The sequence below is a fragment of the Chrysemys picta genome, chromosome 13, assembly GCF_011386835.1.
Source record: "Chrysemys picta bellii isolate R12L10 chromosome 13, ASM1138683v2, whole genome shotgun sequence".
NCBI lineage: Eukaryota > Metazoa > Chordata > Testudines > Emydidae > Chrysemys > Chrysemys picta.
This window is the reverse complement of record NC_088803.1, coordinates 52,202,613-52,225,403: the sequence shown is the minus strand read 5'-3', so window position 1 is coordinate 52,225,403 and position 22,791 is coordinate 52,202,613. Positions and strand designations below refer to the sequence as shown.

At 53.2% G+C, this 22,791-nt stretch overlaps 1 protein-coding gene across 3 annotated transcripts; it reads left to right on the top strand.

Annotated features, from left to right (window-relative positions):
- Positions 1 to 2,508: 2,508 nt before the first annotated feature.
- On the top strand, positions 2,509 to 14,771 carry LOC101952936 (tyrosine-protein phosphatase non-receptor type substrate 1-like). Of its 3 annotated transcripts, none has more exons than XM_065566266.1 (6): positions 2,509 to 2,645; positions 3,782 to 3,886; positions 5,879 to 6,220; positions 10,064 to 10,271; positions 10,774 to 10,816; positions 14,343 to 14,771. In XM_065566266.1, the coding sequence occupies exons 2-6, from the start codon at positions 3,814 to 3,816 to the stop codon at positions 14,478 to 14,480; spliced, it is 804 nt and encodes a 267-aa protein (XP_065422338.1). In that variant the 5' UTR covers positions 2,509 to 2,645; positions 3,782 to 3,813; the 3' UTR covers positions 14,481 to 14,771. The 3 variants fall into 3 exon arrangements, with proteins under 3 accessions (XP_065422338.1, XP_005291786.2, XP_042703331.2); XM_005291729.5 differs by lacking the exon at positions 2,509 to 2,645 and adding an exon at positions 10,272 to 10,293 and having other exon boundaries at positions 3,472 to 3,886; positions 10,064 to 10,168; XM_042847397.2 differs by lacking the exon at positions 2,509 to 2,645 and having other exon boundaries at positions 3,472 to 3,886.
- The last annotated feature ends 8,020 nt before the right edge of the window (positions 14,772 to 22,791 follow it).

The following is a 22,791-nucleotide window of genomic DNA, read 5'->3' as shown; positions in this document are numbered from 1 at the left end:
CCGGATCTGAACACCTCATTGGGTCCTGTCACGTTCTTCCTAAACTTCACACAGCGATAGATCCCGGCGTCCTGGGGGCGGGTGTCACTGATGCGGATGGTGAAGTCTGTGTCAGAGCCACTCACAGCCCGTGTCACCTAGGGGAATGATCCCCTCTCTGCATAAACGAGCTGGCGGCCACTGCCCGAGCCCTTGAACCACTTCACGGGTCCTGGTGGACCAAGCCCAGTCAGAGAGCAGTTCAGTGTGAGAGTCTCTCCCTCTGACACCGACACGGCGCCCTGGGGCTGCAGCAGCTGGAACTCCTGGGCCCCGGCCCCTGGAAGGAGAGAACAGGCCGGGCTGGGGGAGGCTGGTTGACAAGCCCCAGTCCCGCAGCAGCAGGGGGTTCAGTCCCACGCCCGGCACCGCTGTGTGGATCCTGCTCCCAGCCCTGCCTAGAGCCGGGCCCTGCCCGGGGTGGGGCTTTGGCTGGCTAGGGAGTAACTTTGTGTTGTTCCACAGCGACCCCTGCAGGCTGCCCCGGAGCCGCGTTTCCAGAGCTCCGCCCCGGCTCCCAGGAGCAGGCAGGGCCCAGGGAGCTGTTGTGCTGAGCGTGAGCAGGGGAGCTGGGCAGGGACAGAACCCAGGGCCAGCGCAACCCATTAGGTGACCTAGGCGGTCGCTTAGGGTGCTACAATTTGGGGGACGGCGACCGCGGCAGCATTTCGCGGCAGGACCTTCCGCTGCCTAGGGCGGCAGAAAAGCTGGCGGCGCTCCTGACAGAACCTCATGGGGACGAGCAGGGACAAGGGCCCTGAGCCCAGCTGCTGCTGCTCCAGCCACACAAACCTCGGGGGTAAACTAGAGGCAGGCCGGCTTCATAGCTTCCCGAGCCAAGCCCTTCGCACCCACCAGAGGCTCCTGGCACCCCTCCATTCCCGCCTGTGCACCACCTGCCACCCCCTTCCACCTCAGGGCCTCCCTGCAACTCCCCCACTCCCTGCCTCATGACGGGCTCTAAGTGTCCCCTCATTCCACCCTCCCCCACACCAGGATCCCCCTTTCCTCAGGGGCTCTGTGTGCCCCCTCATTCCCCCTTCCTCCCTCTGCCATACGCCAGTGGCTCTGCGTGCCCCCTGCCCATCTCCCCCTGTACCAGGGTCCCCCATTCTCCCCTTCCACCAAGCCCTGCCATTTTCCTCACTGTTATTTCTTTTCTTTCTGTCTGGGAGAGAAGTCATGGAGGGCGTCAGCATGTTACACTGCCCTGGGATGACGGGCAGAGCTGAGCTGTTAATCTGGAAGGTGTTTATGGGCTGTCATCACCCTGTTCTTCGATCTCTACTCTAACCAATTACTGACCGAGCTGAAGCCAGTGTGTGTGCTAACCAGAGACAAGGGGTTCCATGTGTCCCCCATTTCCGTCTTCTGCTTTTCCAGTCTTCACCAAAATCAGTTTTGTTTGGCACCTGTAACCGTCCCTGGAATGTTGGGATTGATAAGAGTTCGAAAGTTCCTGTGTTACGTCCAGCTCGAAAGAGGAGTGGGGTGTAGGGCCTTGCTTCGCTCAGCAATAAATCACCAGCTCACCGTACGTTACGGGGGACCACCAGCGACGAGGGCTGCTTTGGGTGTCACCTACTTCCCATAAAGGGAGACACACTTTGCTCCTCAGACAACCCCACCCCGACACGGCAGCCCCGCTGGGCTGGCAGAGATCTGTAGCAACGTGCTGAGTAAACGAGACTCCCACAGACTTGACCATTGTAAACTCCCCCCTGGGAGCCACCTCTTGGGTGAGAGGTGTCAAGGGAAGAGAAGGAAATGAAAGGGTAGGAACCAATGACCAGTTCTCAGCCTGGACAGGGGATGGGACCCAGGACTGTATTAGGCTGGATGATCTTTCAGGTATTTATTAAGTGTCCACAGGAGCAGGTGTACAGCCAGGTGAGAACTGGAACCCATCGGATTGATCAAACTGGGGTGGGGGGATTGTGGGGTCAGGAGGAGCAGTGCATGCTCATGGGCTCTGACCCTGTTGTAATGTCTCAGGACAAAGGTCTAGGCAGCTCTGGGGGCAGCTCAGCGAAGACAATTTCTCAGTAGACGTGAGCTGCAGAAAGAATGGAATGAGACCGAAGGATCTGTGAAAATGGGGCTGGACGATAAGGTCTCAGCCCCGCTCCTGGATCCAAACAGGGTCTCTGCACACACACAGAACCCCTTCCACTGCGATGGGACGGAGGCGGAGAACGGCTCGCCAGGACCTAGCTGGTCACCAGCTGGGCTCAGGAAGAAGTTTCCTTTTATGGTATAAAATAATACAGGGGCTTAGATCGTCCACTGACGCATCTGGAATTTATCACTGTTTCAAGGAGCAGGAAAGCAGGCTAGACGGTTTGTGCTCACATGAGCAATACATGTGCCACTTACCGGGGATTTCCAGGAGAAGCAGCAGCACCAGGCATGGCCGAGACAATCCAGACGTATGGGTCAAGAAAGCCATCACGATGGCAGTGGGGAGACCCTTCAACACCGCAGCCTTTGCCAGCTCCCCATTGGCTCAAGAGATACTGAGAATTCAGAGTTAAGGATCAGACCATCCCCTGATGCAGAAGGAAGTGGATTGCGTTAGTGACATTTCCTGTTTTGAATCTGTGCAGGTGAAACTGTTTTTTCCCTACTATTAATTTTACTTCTCATAGCAAAGTGGCTAGTGACCCATGTTCTCCCATGAAGCCTCATGTAGTCCAGCCCTCTGACCCCCATGAAATACAGCACCCATGCTAATGCTGCTGGGGTATTTAGGGGGGGAGAGAGGGCCTTGGCAGAGTGCTACTCTTTGGGAAGTCAAGGAAATCTCCATCCCGCCCCCCTCAAAATCAAACCAGAGAATTTACCAGCTGTGGCATGTTCAGAAACACTGTCGGAAGAGATTAAAAGACACTCCCTGAGACCCCTTGTTCTGGAGCTATTCTCTGAACAGGGCTGTTAATCTGACAGGCCCCTTCGATGCTCATCTGAGTGGGCGGAAGTCACTTGGCCACTCACAGCACCTGAACCATATTAATGGGCCAAGGAGGTGGGGTTGGATCTGGATTAGGTCTAGACTGGGGTTGGGTTTGATGGTGGAGATCTTATGAGATCAGCTTTTCTCTGGAGAGCCAAACCTGAGCCATGAAACGGGCTTTTCCGGTTTTGGATCCAATGCAGAACTCACACTGGATCAGCGAGCCAGGAAGGTCTTGTGGTTATGGCACAGGTGAGCTGGGTTCTTTCACCATATCTGCCACGGAGTCACCTCGTGGGACCTTAGGCAAATCGCTTACTAACTCTGTGCTTCTGTCTCCAGCGGTGCAGGGGGGATAACAGCACCTTCCTTTTCCTGCCCCTTGTCTGTCTCGGCTTCTTAGACGGCAAGTTCTGTGGGGCAGAGACCACCAATTACCAGTGCCTAGCACAATGGGGCCCAGATGCTGCTGTGTCCTCTAGCACCTGTAATAAGTAAATGGATGGAGGGATGAACATGAGCCCCTTGCCTTGAAGGGGTTTGGATTTGAGATCCCACTTGGGGTCCATTGCTAGTGTTCAAACGGAATGAACATTCCCGCCCCGTGTTTTAACTCTTCGCTAGTTTGGACACCGCCAGGTCGTTTCCTGAGCAATGACTCAAGCAGAGGGCAGGCACTGAACGTGTTAATTACGCACGGGCCAGTTGTTTCTGTTTCCTGTTGTGACTTCCCATTTTCCTTTGCCAGCTGAGCGGAGTGAGCTCAGACCATTGTTGTTAAACCTACAGGGCTGACGGGTCTCCAACCTACAGCCCTGCAAATGGCTTTCCGCACGTCGGCGCAGCTTCAGCTGCTGAGCTTGCTGCTGGGTCTCTCTTCCTTGGACAAGTCAGGTGAGTACAAAGCGGGCAAGCAATGGGAGCTTTGCAATATGGGCTAACGAACAGAGAAAGCAATCAGCCAGTTAGAGATCTCCGTGCAGGAGGAAGACAGAGACAGATATCTATTTATGAGAGAGAGAGAGAGAGAGAGAGAGAGAGTGTTTAAAATAACCACAGAGCATTTACCCTCCCGGGGAGCCTGGGACGTGGCGTTGCAAGGTTAAAGGTCTTTCCATGTATTTCCCAGTGAGCGGGACTCGACTCTACAAAAACATCACAGTTCGTGGACTCTTTTCCAGGAGCTCCTCTGCAGTTTTCCTCCAGGTACATGCACACAGCACAGACCAGGCAGCACACGCGTGTCCTGCGCACTTCCGTGCACCCAGCCCTGCACTGCTGTGACCTCCCTCCGGCAGAGCTGGGCTGCATGGAGTCCCTCCAGAGCTGCTCCCACATCACCTGCTTGGTTTTACAGCAGAGCAGCAAGTGATGTCAATCTTGGAAGAGCTGCTGGGACCTCGCCGACGCTGGACAGAAAACTCCTGAAAAGCTTTGTACTTAGAAACAAGTCCTCCCCACCTCTTCCCGCATTCGGGGGCTTATTCCCTTTCAGTGAGGAGATCTGCAGGAGAAGAGGGTCTTGGTTTGTGCACAGATCGTCTGACCCATCCGCTTCCCCCTCCCATCCCCCTCTGCCATCACAGCTTTGATGATCTCCCAGCCCAGCTGCTCCAAGTGGGGAATAAACAGCAATAACGCATAACCTCTTAAAGAGACAACGTTCCTGCTTTCGTGCAACCGCCCCGAGTTTATAAATAAAAAAAGGGGAAGAGAAATGCATAGGCATGACTTTTAGAGTCACTCTGCACAGAACGTTGTTTCCAGGTTTGCATGTTCAGCACAAGCAACACGCGGAACCGGTTTTGCCACTGCTGGGCAAGTGCCTTCACCAGCATCCCGCCAGGAAGATGGCAACCCACAGCCTGCCCCAGACTCTGCGCCGAGAGAACCAGACTCAACCTCTCTGCAGTACTAGCCATGGGATGTACCCTGGGTGGCTCTCTGAATTCTTTTGATGGGGCAGGGGAAGGGGCAGGCTTTGTTCTGCCCCCCAGCAGCAGCACTGACCCCAAACATTGTGGATCTTGAAGGATCCACCAGAGACTGTGGCCACCAGCTTCCAAGCTCTGCGGCGTCATGCCGACTCCAGGGCTTTCTTCAGCTCTCCCCAGCTCCTGGCAGCACAGATCCATGGAAACCCCACGGCCAAGGCTCCCTCGGCCAGCAGCTGCCCCCTGGATGCCCATAAGTGGAGGGCTCGATGCCACGGAGTGATGCTCCAGAAGAGGGTAAAGGGGGCTGCTGGGCAGCGTTACCACAGGGCTTGGGGGGGAGGGACATAATCCCATTGGATCTGGGGGCTACCAGTCCCAACACAAGCCAGAGTCTGGGCCTGTGGGCCAAAGCATTCAGCCAGCCTCAACCAGGCATCTGATAGGGCATGCAAATTGTGCACTTCCCACACACACACACACCTTTGCACATGCAGTCCCCGGAGTTGTGCACATGAATTGGGTAATTTGGTGCCCAACCACCCATCTGCCTGGGCAAAGGCCCGTCTGTACCTGCTGATTGAAGACATGCCAGTGTGGAGGCCCAGGCTGGGAATTTGCCCCGGGGTTGTAACTTGGGTTTTGTTTACAGCACAAGGAACATTAAAGGTTCAGGTGGGAACAACCCCCCATCTTGATCTCCCAGGCCTCAGCAAAGTGAGGGGTTTACGTAGAATGGAGCAGAGTTCAGGGAGGTAAATGGTTAAACCCAACAGACGTCAGATCAACTTAGGGCTTCCGAAACCAAGTCTCCAGTTCCCCGTGGGTGGAGAGGAAGATCTCACTGAACACGCTGTGAGCACTGTGCAAGTAATGCACAATATTGGGAATAATAACAACCCCTTATCCTTGTCACTAACTAAAACCCTCCCACACTGTCTCTGCGCTGCAGGGGCCGGGGCCCAGGAGTTCCAGCTGCTGCAGCCCCAGGGCGCCGTGTCGGTGTCACCGGGAGAGAATCTCACTCTGATCTGCTCTGTGACTGGGCTCCAGCCAGTGGGACCCGTGAAGTGGTTCAAGGGCTCGGGCAGTGGCCGCCAGCTCGTTTATGCAGACGTGGGATCATTCCCCCGGGTGACGCGGGCTGTGAATCACTCTGACACAGACTTCACCATCCGCATCAATGACACCCGCCCCGAGGACGCCGGGATCTATCGCTGTGTGAAGTTTAGGAAGGGGTCGGGAGCCGATGAGGAGTTCAGATCCGGCGCTGGCACCGTCGTGTCTGTGAGTGGTGAGTGCGAGCTCCCCCCAGCCCCACGCCCCTCCCCACCGGGGGCTGGTACCAGGGCGGGAGGGGAACAAATCCAACTCAAACTCTTCCTGCCCGTTCTGTTCTGTATTCTTGTAGCTGTACCATGCCTTGTGCGGTAGAGAAGACACCGGACTCAGCAGTACCTGAGATAATGATGAATCTTAGCAAGGCTGCAGGACACAGGCACACCCTGTGGCTCTCCAGCTTCCAGACTAACACAGCCTGTGCTGCCCACTATCACCACACAGCCTCCCCCTGAATCCTGGCCTGGGTTTTTAACATAGATTCCAAGGCCAGAAGGGACCTTTGTGCCTAGCCAGACATCCTGGATAGCACAGGCCAGAGAACTGCCCCAGAACAATCCCTAGAGCGGATCTGCTAGAAAAACATCCCAGTCTTGATTTAAACATTGTCAGGGATGGAGAATCCTCACAGCCCCTGGGAAGTTTTTCCAGTGGTTAATTACTCACACTGCTAAAAAATGTACGCCTTGTTTAGCTTCAACTTCCAGCCATTGGATCGTGTTATACCTTTCTAGACTGAAGAGCCCGTTATTAAATATGTGTTCCCCAATGTAGGTACTTATAGAATATGCTCAAGACATCCCTTAACCTTCTTTGTTAAGCTAAACAGATTGAACTCCTGGAGTCGATCACTATAAGACAAGTTTTCGAATCCTTTCCATCATTCTCGTGGCTTTTCTCTGACCCCTCTCCAATTCCTCAACATCCTTCCTGTATTGTGGGCATCAGAACTGGACACAGGATTCCAGCAGCAGTTGCACCAGTGCCAAATCCAGAGAGAAAATAACCTCTCTACTTCTACCCCTGTTGGTGTATCCAAGGATCACATTAGCCTTTTTGGCCACTGCATCATGCTGGGAGCTTGTGTTCAGCTGATTAGCCACCATGACCCCCAAATCTTTTCCAGAGTCCCTGCTTCCCAGGCTAGAGTCCCCCATTGTGTGAATGGAGCCTTGCCCTGTGTTCCTAGATGTATATATTCGCATTTAGCCATGTTAAAAACATAGTGTTTTATTTGTGCACAGAGTACCAAGCAATCCAGATCGCTCTGTACCAGTGACCTGGCCTCTTCATTATTTACCATTCCCCAATTTTTGTGTCATCTGTTCACTTTATCAGTGGTGTTTTTATGTTTTCTTCCGGGTCATTAATAAAAATGTTTAATAGCATAGGGCCAAGAACTGATCCCTGCAGGATCCCTCTGGAAACACTCTTTCGATGATGACTCCCGGTTTACAGTTACATGTTGAGACCTATCAGTTAGCCAGTTTTTAATCCACTTAACGTGTGCCACGTTCATTTTATATCTTTCTAGTTTTTCAGTCAAAATATCCTGCATCAAATGCCTTACAGAAGTTCAAGTATATTACTGCTATTACCTTTACCAAACTTGTAATCCCATCAAAAAAAGATATTAAGTTAAACAGGATTTATTTTCCATAAACCCACATTGACTGGCATTCATTATATTACCTTCTTTAATGCTTTATTAATCAAGGCCCATAGCAGCTCCTCCATCATCTTGCCAGGGGTTGATGTCAGACTGGCAGGCCTATAATTACCTAGATCATCCTGCTTACTTTTTAAAATATTGCACAACATTCACTTTCTTCCAGTCTTCTGGAACTTCTGGGGTGTTCTAAGACTTATTGAAAATCAGCATTAATGGTCCAGTGAGCTCCTCAGCCAGCTCTTTTAAAACTCTTGAATGCAAGTTCTCCAGACCTGCCAATCTAAAAACATCTGACTTTAGTAACTACTGTTTAACATCCTCCAGAGATACTAGTGGAATGGAAAGAGTGTTGTCATATGACATGACTATATGATATGGTTTTTCCCCAAGTATAGAACAGAAATATTTATTGAACACTTCTGCCTTTTCTCCATTATTACTGATAATTCTACCATTTTCAAGTAATGGATCAGTTCCGTTGTTAGGATTCTTTTTGTTCCTAATATATTTTTAAAACTCCTTATTCTCCTTAACTCTGCTGGTCATAGATTTTTGCCTTGTATCCCTTTGCTTCCCTTATAAATTTTCATTCCTAGCTTCTGATTTATATTCATTACTATCAACTTTCCTTTTCTTCCAATTGTTTTATTTATATAGATATAGATAAATAATAGCTGCTTTCACTGCCTTTTTAAACTAGGTAGGTTTTTTAACCAACGTGGCCTTCTTCATCGATTGGGGCTTTTGGGGCATCTAGTTCTTAAACAATTCCTAATTATTCACTTTTTTCTGATTAAATTCTTCTTCCCACGTGATTTGGCTCATAATTATTTTCAGCTTTGTGAAACTGGCCCTTTGAAAGCACCATGTATCTATCTATATCACCTGTCTGGACTTTATTCTGTTTGCACATCATAAATACGATCAAATCATGACGACCTGTACCTAAGATACCATTGTTTTTTAGTTCTGTGTTCAGTTCCTCTTCATCTATCATGACAAGGTGTAATATAGAATTCCCCTGTGTTGGATGCAACACTTTTTGTGTTAGGAAATTGTCATCTATAGTGTTTAGAAATTCCCAGGATGTTTTAATCCTGGCAGCATGAGACCCCTAGCATATGTCACTCAAATTGAAGTGCCCCATCCTGTTCCCTAGTACAGTTTGGGAGTCTGTAGCAGACTCCAATTAATAGCCCATCTGGTGCTCCTGCTAGAACATTGATCCATAAGCATTCAAAATCATTTTCTTCTAAGTTATCAGTGACTCAGAAACAGGTAATGCCATCTTGGACACAGAGTGTCGCGCCCTCTCCCCTTTTGCCCACTCTCTCTTTCCTAAAGAGGTTGTAACTGTTGATTTTAACATTCCAATAGTGCGCATCCTCCCACCAGGTGTCAGTAACACCACCTAGACCGGGGTGGCCAACCTGAGCCTGAGAAGGAGCCAGAATTTACCAACATACATTGCCAAAGAGCCCCGGTAATACATCAGCAGCTCCCCATCAGCTCCCACCCCCCTCCCCCGCGCGCGCCTCACCGGCAGCGCCACCGACCAGCACCTTCTCCTCCCTCCCCGCACCTCCCGATCAGCTGTTTTGTGGCATGCAGGAGGCTCTGGGAGGGAAGGGGGAGGAGCAAGGGCACGGCAGGCTCACGGGTGGAGTGGGGGCAGGGCCTGTGGCAGAGACAGGGGGTTGAGCAGTGAGCACCCCCCGGCACATTCGAAAGTTAGACTCATAGACTTTAAGGTCAGACGGGACCATTATGATCATCTAGTCCGACCTCCTGCACATCACAGGCCTCAGAATCTCACCCACCCACTCCTGTAACAAACCCCTAACCTATGCCTGAGTTATTGAAGTCCTCAAATCATGGGTTTAAAGACCTCAGGGTGCAGAGAATCCTCCAGCAAGTGACCCGGGCCCCACGCTGCAGAGGAAGGCGAAAACCCCCAGGGCCTCTGCCAATCTGCCCTGGAGGAAAATTCCTTCCCGACCCCAGATATGGCGATCAGCTAAACCCTGAGCAAGTTGGCGCCTGTAGCTCCAGCCCCGGAGTCGGTGCCTGGACAAGGAGCCGCGTATTAACTTCTGAAGCCGCATGTGGCTCCGGAGCCACCGGTTGGCCACCCCTGACCTAGATCAAATGTATGCTCATAAAAGGAGCCATTCCAATTCCTTTTTGGTACCCAGGCTCCCAGGCAGTCCTGGAAGGTGCCTGTGGACCGCGGTACAGAAGCATCGCAGACAAACCCACCCGTCAGTTATTTATGTATATATAGCTGCAGAATGGTCTCTGCCACCCCTGAAGTGCAACTTGTGCCTCTAGGTTCTGTTTCCCCAGGTTACTCCCAGGGTTCAGCTGTGGCTGCTGCTGCCGGCACCGTCTGTGTCCTCCTGGTCGTTTTACTCCTTGTCTTCACTTACTTCTTTGTGAGAAAGAAGAGAGGTGAGTGCCGTGGTTCAACCAGCCTGTTCCAGTTACTCCAGGGATATTTGCTGCTCCAAGCACGACTGACTGACCCTGTTGTTTCTTTCCTCTGCCCATCTAGGTAGGAGCCCCGGCACAGCCAGGTCTGTATAAAATTGGTGTTACTCCAACAACTCTGTTAGTCAAGTAACTCAGTCTCACCCGTCCTCTCTCTGTCTGACCGAGCAGCCTCCTGGCTTAATCCCCTCACCGCATTTTGTTCTGTAAAAGATCCTGTATCCATAACACAGAGCTGGGCCCTGTTATTGGGACTTGAATTCTACCTGAAGCCAGACCCCGGTAGTTTGTCTCTATGCTGGGACGTCTCTCTGTGCCTAGGCGTTTCTCAGGCACCTGTTACCTTGGTATTTAAGAGCCCAGCAAAGCAATATAAGAAGCAAGCGCACAGAATGTCCTCCTCCAAAATCAGCCCCGAATACAAAGCCGATTCCAGGTTTGGTCAAGAACCCTGGCCAACCTTTCAGGGCCAGATTCTGTCTCTGGGATGCTTTTTGTCTACACAGTTTAATTCTGGGGGGCAAAATCCTCTTCTCTGTGTCTCATTAGGATTCTCTTTCCCCCAGGTCTCAGACTCCCTTTCCCAAGAACAGAAGGACTCAGAGCCAGGTATGGCATGATGCTGATACAAAGGGAGAGTTCACAGCTCAAGCTAGGGGTGTGGTAGGACATGTGACCTGCACTGGCTCAGATCACGCTTGGGTGCTAACACCAGAGTGTAGCTGCAGCAGCGGGAGCAGCGGGAGAGGCTAGCCGGGCCCCCTGGGTACACACGCGCCTGAGACCATAGGCATGTTCGGCCCCTCCCGCCACTCGCACCACCGTGGCTTCACTCCTGCGTGGATGTGTCTCCTCGACCTGGGAATCGCACCCCCAGCTTTAAGTGGAGACGTACCCAGGGGTGAATGAAAGTAACTTAAAGGACTTACTGGTACGCCGGAGTCCTGAGCAGGGGGGCGGGACCTCAACCAGAAGGGGCGTGGCCTCAGCCAGAAGGGGCAGAGCCTCAACTGGAAGGGGCGGGGCCTTTAAATCCCCGGGCCCTTAAATCCCTGGCCTGGGAAGCCAGTCCAGGATGCCGTGACGTACCGGCTTACTTTCACCTCTGGACATACCCCCAACTGCACTGGGGCTCCTCACCGCGTCCTAGGACCAGGCCCGCAGGGTTTTGGGCTGACGCATAAGGGCCGCAGGCATTTGGTCCCATTTCTATAGGCCTGCCAGTCTGCACAAAACCCAGCACAGCTGCCCCAGCTGGGGTGCAGGGGAGCTCCCCGGCTGCTCCCCTTCTGGCCTCCCAAATGGGTTCACTGAGCGTCCCAAGAGGCCATCTGGGCTGTCACTTTCCAGCCTGCGCCACCTCCCAGCAGCGCGCAGAGGCACTGGCCAGGTTCTTCTCTCACGGGTGTAAGGGGGGAGTAATTCCACTGAGGCCAACGCAGCGACACCAGCGTAACCGGGGGAGAATCAGGCTCATCGCCCTGTCATCGCTGTTTAAACACCGGGGTCACAGAGTTCCAGGCCAGAAGGGGCCACCAGAGTGTCCAGCCCGACCTCCTGTATGGCACAGGGCCAGGCCACCAACGCCCAGCACCCGCACACTGACCCAGCAGCCCCCAGGAGACAGGCAGAGAATAGAAGGGACCATGGTAATTCCCATGGAAAGAGAAGTCAGTAACATGGGGCCAGGCTCTGTGCTGGGCCTCTCACAACTGGGGGGAGGGGGCTGTTCTGCATGCCAGCAACACCCCCTTGCATCCTGTCACACCTCCCCCTCCACCCCTGGGCTGCCCCGAAAGTGGGGGCTGTGAGGGGAGACAGCATAGGGCCACATTACGGCAGCCTTATGCGCTATTGCTAGGGGGGGACATTCCCACCAGGGTAGGGTTACCATATTTCCACAAACAAAAAAGAGGACACTGGGGGGCGGGGGGGGGAAAGCCCCGCCCTAGCCCCGCCCCATCCACTCCCTCCCACTTCCCACCCCCTGACTGCTCCCCTCAGAACCCCAACCCCCCCTGCTTCTTGTCCCCTGACTGCCCCCTGCTGAGAACCCCCTACCCTAACTGCCCCCCCCAGGACCCTACGTGTCCCCTGACTGCCCTGACCCTTATCCACTCGCATGGGTGGTAGGGTTGTAGAAATTTTGGTGGTGCCCAGAACCCCCCACCCCACCTGCCTAAGGCTCTGGGAGGGGGGTTGGGTGGGGGGAGGAGGTCTGGGGTGCAGGTCCTGGGCTGGGGATTAGGGTGCAGGAGGGGTGCAGGTTCTGGGATAGCGTTTGGGTGCTGGGTGCAGGCTCCGGGCTGGGGCAGGGGGTGGGTGTGCAGGAGGGGGTGAGCGGTGCAGGCTCTGGGATGGAGTTTGGGGGTGAGAGGCGGTGCAAAGGGAGGGGGTGCAGGCTTTGGGAGGAAGTTTGAGGGCAGGAGGGGGTGTGTGGGAAGAGGGGAGGGGGTTTGGGAGGGAGTTTGGGGATAGGAGGGGATGCAGGGGTGAGGGCTGTGGGTCTGGGGATGAGGGGTTCATGATGCAGGAGGGGGCTCAGGGATGGAGCAGAGGATTAGGGTGTGTGGGGATGAAGGCTGGGGGGTTTGGGGTGTTGGAGAGGCTCAGGGCTAGGGTGGAAGGGCAGGGTAAGGGCAGCCTGTCTTCCCATTAGTGGATGGGGGCACTAGGACCCAGGGGCAGCAGACAGCAGTTGCTGCTGGCTCTGGCAGTACACGCAGACAAGGGAGAGACAGACAGGGAGGGGGGACCCACGGAGGGGGGGATGGCAGGTGGAGGCTGGGGACCCATCCAACACTCCCCCGCTCCCTGACTGCCCCCCCCTTACCATTCTGGCTCCACGTGGGTCGGTTTGTGTGTTACACAGGACTACAGACAGAGGGAGGGGGGAGCAGGGGAGGGCTCTGGCTGCTGGAGGCCAATGGGAGTGGGTCAATCGGCCTAGCCGCCCGATCAGCAGCCACACTCTGCATGGGAGGGAGGGAGGGAGGCGAGGGAGAAAACCTCCCCGGACATTTTAACCATGTTACCAATTCCTCCCGGACGGCTATTTAGAGACGCAAAATCCGGACATGTCCGGGGAAATACGGACGGATGGTAACCCTACACCAGGGGCCTCTCTGGCCCTGTCTACACTGCAATCAGGAGGTGTCACTGCGGCACATGTAGACAAACCCGAGCTAGCTTGCTAACGATAGCAGTGCGGCCACGGTGGCACGGATGGCAGCGTGCCGCCCTGGGTACGAGCCCACTGGGGACCCGGGGACCTGCTCAGGTGGCAAGCCCAGTCCACCTCCACTACACTGCAATCTTGACAAGCTGTTTAGATGAAAGCTAGCTTGGGAATCCTACATGTGCTGCAATCACACCTCCGACTGCAGTGTGGACGTACCCAAGGTCATCCCGGCTATTCCCGGCCGTTACCAGCAAAGCGGCTGCAGCGGGGAGCAGTACCTGGCCCAGGAAGGGGGCACATTGATTTTCCTGGCTTGCATTAGTAGCTGAGTTGAACCCCTTCCAGCCCCTGCTGTCGCTCAGGCACAGGGAGATTTTCCAGCCCGTGGCTACGTCCCCCGTGGCGCACTGCAGCTTGGGTGGAGTTCAGCCGCAAGACTCAGGTTCCTGTTGGGGTTTCTCTAGCGCCTTCGCGTTCTTTTTTTAAACTTAGCGTCTGGGTGTGATTCACTGGCAGCCCAGCTAGCATTAACCCCTTCGGTGCCAGGCATGGACTGCACCCAGAGAAGTCGGTATTTTGCACGCCGCGTGGGGATGTTCTATTGAACGGTACAGCATCCAGCGCAAACCAGGGCATGCACGCACCGCTCTGATGGCCCTATGTGCTGAGAGCAGAGAGGGGATGAAGAAATAAACTGCTTGGAGAGCAGGGGGAGGAAACTGGCCGATTCGGGCTGACTGTAACCTTGCAATCTCTCCTCTTCTCCTCCTCCCTGCTCGTTGGGTGCAAAGCTACACCACAGCGGGCCAGAGAGTAATTCAGAGGGATAAGACGAGGGCAGTTTGTTCTTCTAAACGCAGGGATACCATACCGTGCCTGTGCTCGTGCATAACTCAGCGCGTACACAGCTCGCTACTGCACCCAGGAACCAATGCATGAACCCTTTCATTTTAGCCCGGTGATAGCAAAGACCCAGACGTGCTCTACGCTGACCTGCAGCACACGGCCGGGCTCCAGCAGCCCAAGAAGAGCGCCCCAGAAGAACATTCTGAATATGCTGCCGTTAAGGTAACCCAGGCCATCGCCAGGTAGAGGGAGAAGGCAGCGAGGCTCTGGACACCCTCGGAGAAAGACTGTCGGAGGAGGAAGCAGCAACTTTCTGCAGAACACAGCGCACAGTCATCCAGGTCACACGCGCTCTCCGTGGTGGGCCCGGAACTGACACAGTCTCTTGTTCCCTGGCACCTTATTGCGCTATCGCTGGCGTTTGCCAGCACGGATGTGACTCAGAACCGGGGGAACTCATGACCTGGAAAGTCAGCAGCCGCCTGGCATGTTCCTGTTTTCAGAAACAATTAAAGATTTCAATTATATTCTCTCTAAGCAGAGCCAACGACTATTTGCCTGTGAAATCTGAGCCGCGGCCTTTGAACGGACGGTATCAGAGGCCATCACATGAACGGCCTCTGTGATTTCTGAGGTTGTTCTTAGGATAAAGTCCTCTAACGGTGGGACACACACATAGGGCTGACTTTTCCTTTTCCCTGGGGGTGCTCCGCCCCCAAGGCCTCGCCCCCACTCTGCCCCTTCCCGCCGAACGACTGTGGGGCCTCCTGGCTGCAGTCCAAAATGACAAACCAAACAATCCTGCAGCCCACAAAACAGCCCGGGCTCGCCCCGCGCAAGGCAAATCGCCCTCAGGACGGGAGGCTGGGTTTCTAACCCCCCCGGGCCTCGGGGGGCCCAGACTCCGCACCCTGGGCTCTAGGGGAAGCAAAGCAAACTACAGATGGCCCCTCTACCTCTGCAGAGGATCTTCGCCAGCTTTCCTGACCCACAGCTCCTTCTTGGAGGGGCTTGGGAGCTCCAACCCTGCTTCCCTCCTAGTGCCAGCCTGCACCAGGCTTGGATCCCCCCTTTCGAGGGGCTGCCCCTCTCCAGGTTTGACAAGCCGCACCGGTGGCTGGTTTGGGGCTGATTGTGCCCAGAGGAGCTCTTTAACCCCATCCTGACCGGGGGAGGGGGCCAGGGGAACCCATCCTACCACAGGGCAACTTGGTCACCATCTGTACGTACCTACAAAGGGAACTCCTCGATAATTGAGGGCACTTCAGTCTAGCAGAGAAAAGTCCAACGCAATCCAACAGCTGGAAGCGGAAGCTAGACCAATTCAGACTAATGCATTTTAACAGGGAGGATAATTAACCACCGGGGCAATTTACCAAGGGCCGTGACGGATTCTCCATCATTGGCAATTTTTAAATCAAGACCGGATTTTTTTTCTCTAACAGATCTGCTCTGGTTCAACCAGGAATTAATGCAGGGAAGTCCTATGGCCTGTGTTACACGGGTCAGACTAGATGATCACAGTCAAACCTTCTAGCCTTATAACCTAGGAATCTTAGGCCTGGTCTCCACCTAAAAATTCGATTGACCCAGCCATACTGCTCAGGGCCATTAAAAATGTTGCTCCTTGTTTGATATCATTACTCATTAGGTCACCCTAAGCCCCACTGTAGATGCAGCTGGGTCTTCTGTCGGCCTAGCTCCCCCCTCTCGGGGAGGTGGATTATCTACATCAATGGAAAAACCCCTCCCATCACGGTAGGGAGCGTCTACACCACGGTGCTGTAGACACAGCCCTACCGAGGGGCTAGACAGCCAGCACACCTACGGGAACTCTACACTGGGGGTTGGCCCTTTTGAAGATGATGAAGGGGGCTGCTAAATTGTGCAGGACCTTCCATTTCGGGGGGATCAGCCCCCCAGTTTGAAGGTTTCCTGGCACCTGGGGGAGCCCGTGGTGTTTTCGGCACTTTGGAGAGGAGGGTGGAAATAGTCACTGAAGGGAAATGATTCCATAACGAAGGGCTGGAGGGTGCCTAGCAAGGGATGGTGAGAAGCTGCACTGCCCGGGGGAAGGGGGGAGCAATGGGAGGCATTCTGCCTCATGGGGCCAGATCCTGAGCTGGTATAAATCAGGGTAGCTCCACTGGCTGCAGTGACGCTACCCCAATTTACAGCAGCTCAGGATCTGGGCCAGAGTCGCGTGCAGACACTCGGGGGCTGCATCCCGGCTGCCTTCTTTGCAGGGGGCAGCGAAGTCCCGCATGCCCGGACGGCTCCGTTGGTTCATGCACAGATGGGGCCGAGTCCTGGCATTGTCTGCAGCCGGGGAACAGGGCGGGAGTAACCCCTGCACACTCCAGGTGCCAGGGCTGTAATTCCACCTACACAAGCCAGGGAAGGGGGGGGTGATAAGGGTCCTTCCACCGCCCGCCCCCATCCAAGGGCTAGGCACCGTCTGGCCCTGCATGATTCATTGTCATAGCGAACAGCAGAGTTGGATGAAGGATACGACTTGAAACCAACACAGGTTCATTAGCCCTGATGCTCCTCTCACGAACCCCAGTGAAACCCCCATCCCCTCGGCTTCAGGCCAGTCGCTGAGTCACCTCTGAGAACTGACATGAGCAGCGGCCCTGTGAGCGAGGGCTGCGGGGGGTGCTAGATTGTATTCTCATCACACACAGGATTGCACATGGCTCCAGTGTACCCCCGAGCGGCCGGCTGCACTCATTAGCGTGAGGAGGAAGAATGTCCTGAGAGTTTCTTTGCATGCAAATGAGGGGCAGTTTACATGCCCAGCGTCTGAACGGGTATCCAAAGAGGATCACCCGGCACCAAACAGTCAGAGAGTTTTCTGTAGCACAGAGATTAGACTAGTAAGAAATGCGGATCTGAACCCGACAGCACCTCTGCACAAGACGGATCCGAGCTCCTCTTTCTTTCCTGCTGTGTATAAACGAGGAGGAATCCGGCACGGTGCTCAAGGAACACGCCAGCGGCATTTGTAACCCTTTGGGCATCTGAACTTTGTATCCCTTTCCAGAAAGATGGTTTAAAACAAATACTAAAATCCCAAGCCCCAGCCGGCATCTAGGGTTTGCAGACACAAGTGCTGTGAGAGCACATAGAAGGAGAGAGGAGTCGATCATGGTAACATAGCTTCTTTCCTTGGCCTCACTCTCAGACAGTCCCTTTCCATGCAATACTCGGAAACGCTAATGACCTTTCACAGCCCAGCAAAATGTATCAAATTCAGCCTCCTACTGGTTCCTGTCTAGTAACCTGGGAGCAAAATAAACTCTCCATCCCCAGTAGCAAATAGAGACTTAATTAATATAACAGCTCCCTCTCGTGGATAACAGGGAAAGTGCTTTCGGTACCCCTGTCTGCCTCTGTTTATGGCGCTTTTGCTACTTAATTGTATTAGAACTGTCCTCATGTAACTTGGCCTCTCAAGCTGCCTTTCCAGCCCGTAGCTCTTAATCATGTTCAAAGCCTTCTGGAGCATTCAGATTGTGTCATATCATGCGTTTAATAAAGCATCTTCCTCCCAGAGAATCCCAACGCGCTTTGCAAACAGCAGGCCAAATCCTGAGCGGCGCAGGGCCTTTGCAGCTCCCAGGAACATCAACAGTAGTTTTGAGAGCTCAGCACCCCTCAGGATTGGGCCTTCTGTCGACGAGCAGCATTTAAGGGAGCATCTGCTTCGCAGCGCACTGTGCATCACCCCCCAGCACATGGGCCATTCGTACGCTACCGGGGTCAGTTTCTCAGCGGCGACCGTGATCGCGCAGGAAGGAGAGAAATAGGAGGAGGAGGTTGTTGCTTTACCCTGGTAAAAGTAAATTTCCTGATTCACAACTTCATCTGATTTTTTTTAAAGCAACTTAACGTATTGATTAGTCTCTCCCTCGTTCACCATCCCACCCCCTTGGAACAAGCTGATGGCTATGCGCTGCCCCCAGCTCCTGGAGCCATGCAGGTAGGAGGGGCGGGCGCTGATGGGGTCTGTGACACTACAGCCATCTACACAACACATATACATTCTGCGTGGGCTGGGCGCTGGCCATGCTCCCAAGGTAGCCCAGTCCAACCCCTGGAGCCTTCATTGCTGATGATTTTAGCAAAGGTACCCAGGTTTCCATGGTGCCCACAGGGCCTGGCACATCACCCTCGGTGCCCTACTGCCTCCATACTAGCTACCAAAACTCCCAACTTCCCCCCCGACAGCTCCTAGGATGCAGGAAGGCCCCATCAATACAACCACCTGTGGCACTTAGAACATCCAGGTTTACTGTCAAATAAATTGAATTGAATCACTGTGACACTCTGTACCTCGGGGGAACACCCTGCACCTCCATGTTCATCCTTATAATATGATTGTGTGGTATCCAATGCAAAGTTTGTCATGTCGGGTGTCTTCGGAAGGCTCATGATGTACTGAGCATTGTTGATATAGTAATGTGATAGGTTGTAATTTCATGTATATAGTTATGAGGCTGAAAATGTGCCCTCATGGCTTAAAGCAAGACCAGGCACAACTCTCCAGGGGCAGTTCACACCTCATCAGGGCAGGTATGGGACAAACCCATCCCAGCCTCACAGGAACGAAGGACACTGGCCTAGGCAGCAACAAATTACTCTAATTGCCAGCTCAACTGTAAAACGTGAGTGAAAGGTCACAAAAACATCACTATAAGGGTAACCTAGGACAGCAAATGTTGATGGGAAAAGGCACAAAAGCAAGACAGACAGACTGACCTAGTCCCAGCAAACAGGCCGCTGGATAGAACTCAAGGACATTGTTAAGATCATGCCCGGTGAGCCAGAAAAGCGAGGGAACGGAAATCAGTGAGCCAAAACTGGTGTGGCGAAAACTAGGCCTAAGCTGTGGCCAAAAGAACGAGAAGACAGGTTGTTCTGCCCATCTCTCCCCTTCGGGGGTCCTTGAACCAAGAGGCTTTGGGGGGGTCGATGGATTGCTACATTGGCTGACTAAGACACCAGAAGGGGAAGGAGTGAGCTTCACCATAATGGCTGCCATCCCCACCGTCTCCTGGGAGGCCGGGCCTTCGTCATCCTAATCCTAAAGACATCCTGACCAGACCGGGCCAGAGAGAGGGACCCAGATACCACCACCATCTCCACCAGCTCCAGGCTAACAGCACCTGGGATGTAAAACTTTGTCACACCCACCCCAACACACCCACCTGTGTGTCGTTTTCCTTCCCCACCTTATTTCTTCTCTTTCCTACTCCTGTTGATGGATCCTCAGAGGAAGTACAGGACTCTCATGCCGGCCCCTCCCCTTTCTCAATTTCTTTAACGTACCTGCATCTCTACCCTGCCCTGGCTCTGAACACACCTGTCCCTGGCCGTTTGACCTAGCACCTTCCAAAGACACCAGCCTCCGCTGTTTAAAGACACACGATCCCTCTTTGTGGCAGACGCTACTGTATGACTTCCACTGGGGTCCCGCTACATCAGTGTCTGGATGCACAACTCTCCTCGGGGTCAGGCCCTGCCTCACTTGGGAGCTGGATCCCTTCCTTACTTTCCTGCATCCATCCTTCCGGAGCACAGCTCAGGCGCACAGCGTTTTCTTGAGAGCCGGTTGTTCTTTGAACATGAGAAGTCCTGCATGAAGCTCCGTGTCACTGGAGTTCCTTATCTGGCTCTCCCAGTTTTGTTCTTTTGCATTGTATTTTTTCATAACAATTCCCATATTGATTCTTGGAAAATTCACTTTAAAAAAAAATTATATATCAGGGGGCACCGTGTTGTGCTGGCCGAGCTTCTCGCTTCGGTGTAATTTCATTCACATGGTTTAGTTTCCCCAGATGAAGACGCTCAATACACTTAAAAAACAACAGCTCTGTTGACGACAGCCCTAAAAGCCCCTTTGCTGGTTCTCTCTCTGCTCCAGACAGTTTCCTCTGCACAATGGAATCTACGCTCTTCTCGAGACAGGCTGCACACACACTGTGCCGGCTCTGCTACTCCCTGTGTCACCGTGCAGTGCTTTGAATTTCTCTCCCCGTACAGAGCCTGCCTTACTCCCTGGCTGTCCGAGCGTTTCGGTGTGTACTGAGCAGCACTGGATCGGTGAGCTCCAGGGCGCTTCAGGCCTCAGCACTCCAGCACTTTGAAATGCCCCCTGGAATTCAAAGGAAGACGAAGCTAATTTTTGTATCAGAGGGACATTTTCTACCTTTTTTCTTTAGCTTTTATTACTGGCCCCTTAAGGGGGTATTTTCCAGACATCGAAAAATCTCAGCGTTGGGCATCTCCTCTGGAGCTGGGGATCACAACAGCTTGGAAATGGGGACCTCCCCTTTCCCCCCCTCCCCCAACTTGCTGCTGTGGATGCAGTCAGGATATTGCAGGTTTGAATTCGATTCCAGCCTGCTGGTGCTTGTCTGTTCTGCAGACGAATACAACATCAATACAGAGGTTCCCCTAGCAGCAGCCACACGCACATCTGGGAGGTCAGGAGGAAAATCCTGATTAAAAAGAGTGTCTCTTTCCTGTTATAAAACGGGGTGAAGGAAGGGAGCAAGCCCTTTGACGCATGTGCAACACCCAATCTGATACACCTGCAGCACTCCAACGCAATCTGATACACATGCAGCAGGCAGACACAGACACACAGCAGCAAGCCATGCACGCACTCAGCCAGGCACTTCTCCATCTATAATGCGAAAGAGATCACTTAAAAGTCCAGCCACACATGTTCTGTACAGAGCTGAAAACCCTCTGTGCCAGTCACTGCGCTCTAGAATCTTGGAGGTTTCTGGCTGATGCCAGCTTCCAGATTCCTTTCTCCGGCCCTCTTTCGGAGACTGAAACAAGGAAGCGAAAGGAGACAGCAAGAGATACATATCAATACAACAGGGATTAATCACGGCTCCCGTGACTAGTCGAGCGAGTTTTTATTGAAAGCAATGGTTCTTAGGCAATCCGAAGGAGAGGTTACAGGGTGACCAGATGTCCTGATTTTATAGGGACAGTCCTGATTTTGGGGTCTTTTTCTTATATAGGCTCCTATTACCCCCCACCCCCTGTCCTGGTTTTTCACATTTGCTGTCTGGCCATCCTAGGAGAGGCCATTTGTGAAATCTGTTTGCATGACTGCAAAGTCGTTTTGATAGTCAAGTGCCTGGGAAAGAAACATGGAGGGTGCTGGTGCTTTCAATGACAATGCCAAGCTTTGTATTTGATAGCCCAGCACAACACCACCTTGGTGCGGAGGGGGCAGGGGGGTATTAAAGGAGTTCATAAAGTCAAGCTGCATGAAGAGGCAGTGGGGGGTGCACGGCCCCTCTCTGGTGTGTGTAACTCACTGTGAAATGAAGCATTGAAAAAAAAAATACAGATTGGAAAGAGGAGAATTAAGCACCAGGTGAATTCCATGCACAGAAGCAGCGTCCAAGCTGCAGAAGGTCAGTCTCTGGTAAGTGGTAAAGCAGGTTTTTAACGGTTTTAATGAGGGAGACAAGACATTCGGTGGAGGCTACACACGTAATATTTCCGAGGCATTGGCAAAGGCTCCCCACTGCTGATCGTTAGTGGCAGCTGAGGGATCAGGGTATCCAGGGTGAAGTAGCTTAAAAATGCATGCTTGGCCCTGGGTAGACCACTAGGTCAGAACATCCCTGAACTCTGGTTCTTTGTTCAAAGGCTGAACCCAAATCAGGGGCTCCATTATGCAGAAGGCCCCCTAGCTTTATAATGGGCCCAAAAGAAACCCTTTAAATCCAAAATATCCTGCACTTCGGAGTCATTGAAAGCCAGATCCAGCTCTGGCCTCTTCTGGAACTAACCCTTTCACTTCTATAGCTCCTTTCGACAGAGGATCTCAAAGCATGTTGCAAACCAACTAATTAGGTCTCACAACCTCCTCAGGGGGTTGGTACGTTTTATCCCCATTGGACAGATACAGAAGCCAAGACAAAAGAAGTGAAGTGACTCCAGGCTTCTTGTCCACACTACAGGGTCGACAGCGGCCTAGCTATAGCACCGTAGCTAGGCCGCTGTAACCCCAGAGTGTAGATGCAGACTACTGTGACAGATGGGTTTTTCCATCGCTGCAGGAACTCCACCTCCCCGAGCAGCGGTAGCGAGGTTGACAGAAGCATTCTTCCACTGACCTAACCACGTTTATAGCAGAGGTTCGGGCAGCAGAGTTGGGTTGCTCAGCCGTGTGTAATTTCTCACACCGCTGCACGACATAGCTCTGTGGATCTAAGTTTTACCTGTAAACCAGACTTCCTCTTGTAGCCCTGGACACAGAAATGGCAGATCTGGGAATAGAACCCAGGAGTCCTACACCTACGTCTCACATTCTAACCACTACTAGACTTGGTCTGCAATTAAAAGTGATGTCGGCAAAGCTACGTCGGTCCAGCGTCTGAGGGGAGAAAAAGAAGACATGCCTGGCTGACAGCTGTGCCGACAAACCCCTCAATGTAGACTCAGCCGTGTCAATGGAAGAGGGCATCTGGCGACAGAGCTAACGTCATTCAGGGAGGTGGTGTTCCTACTCCGACAGAAG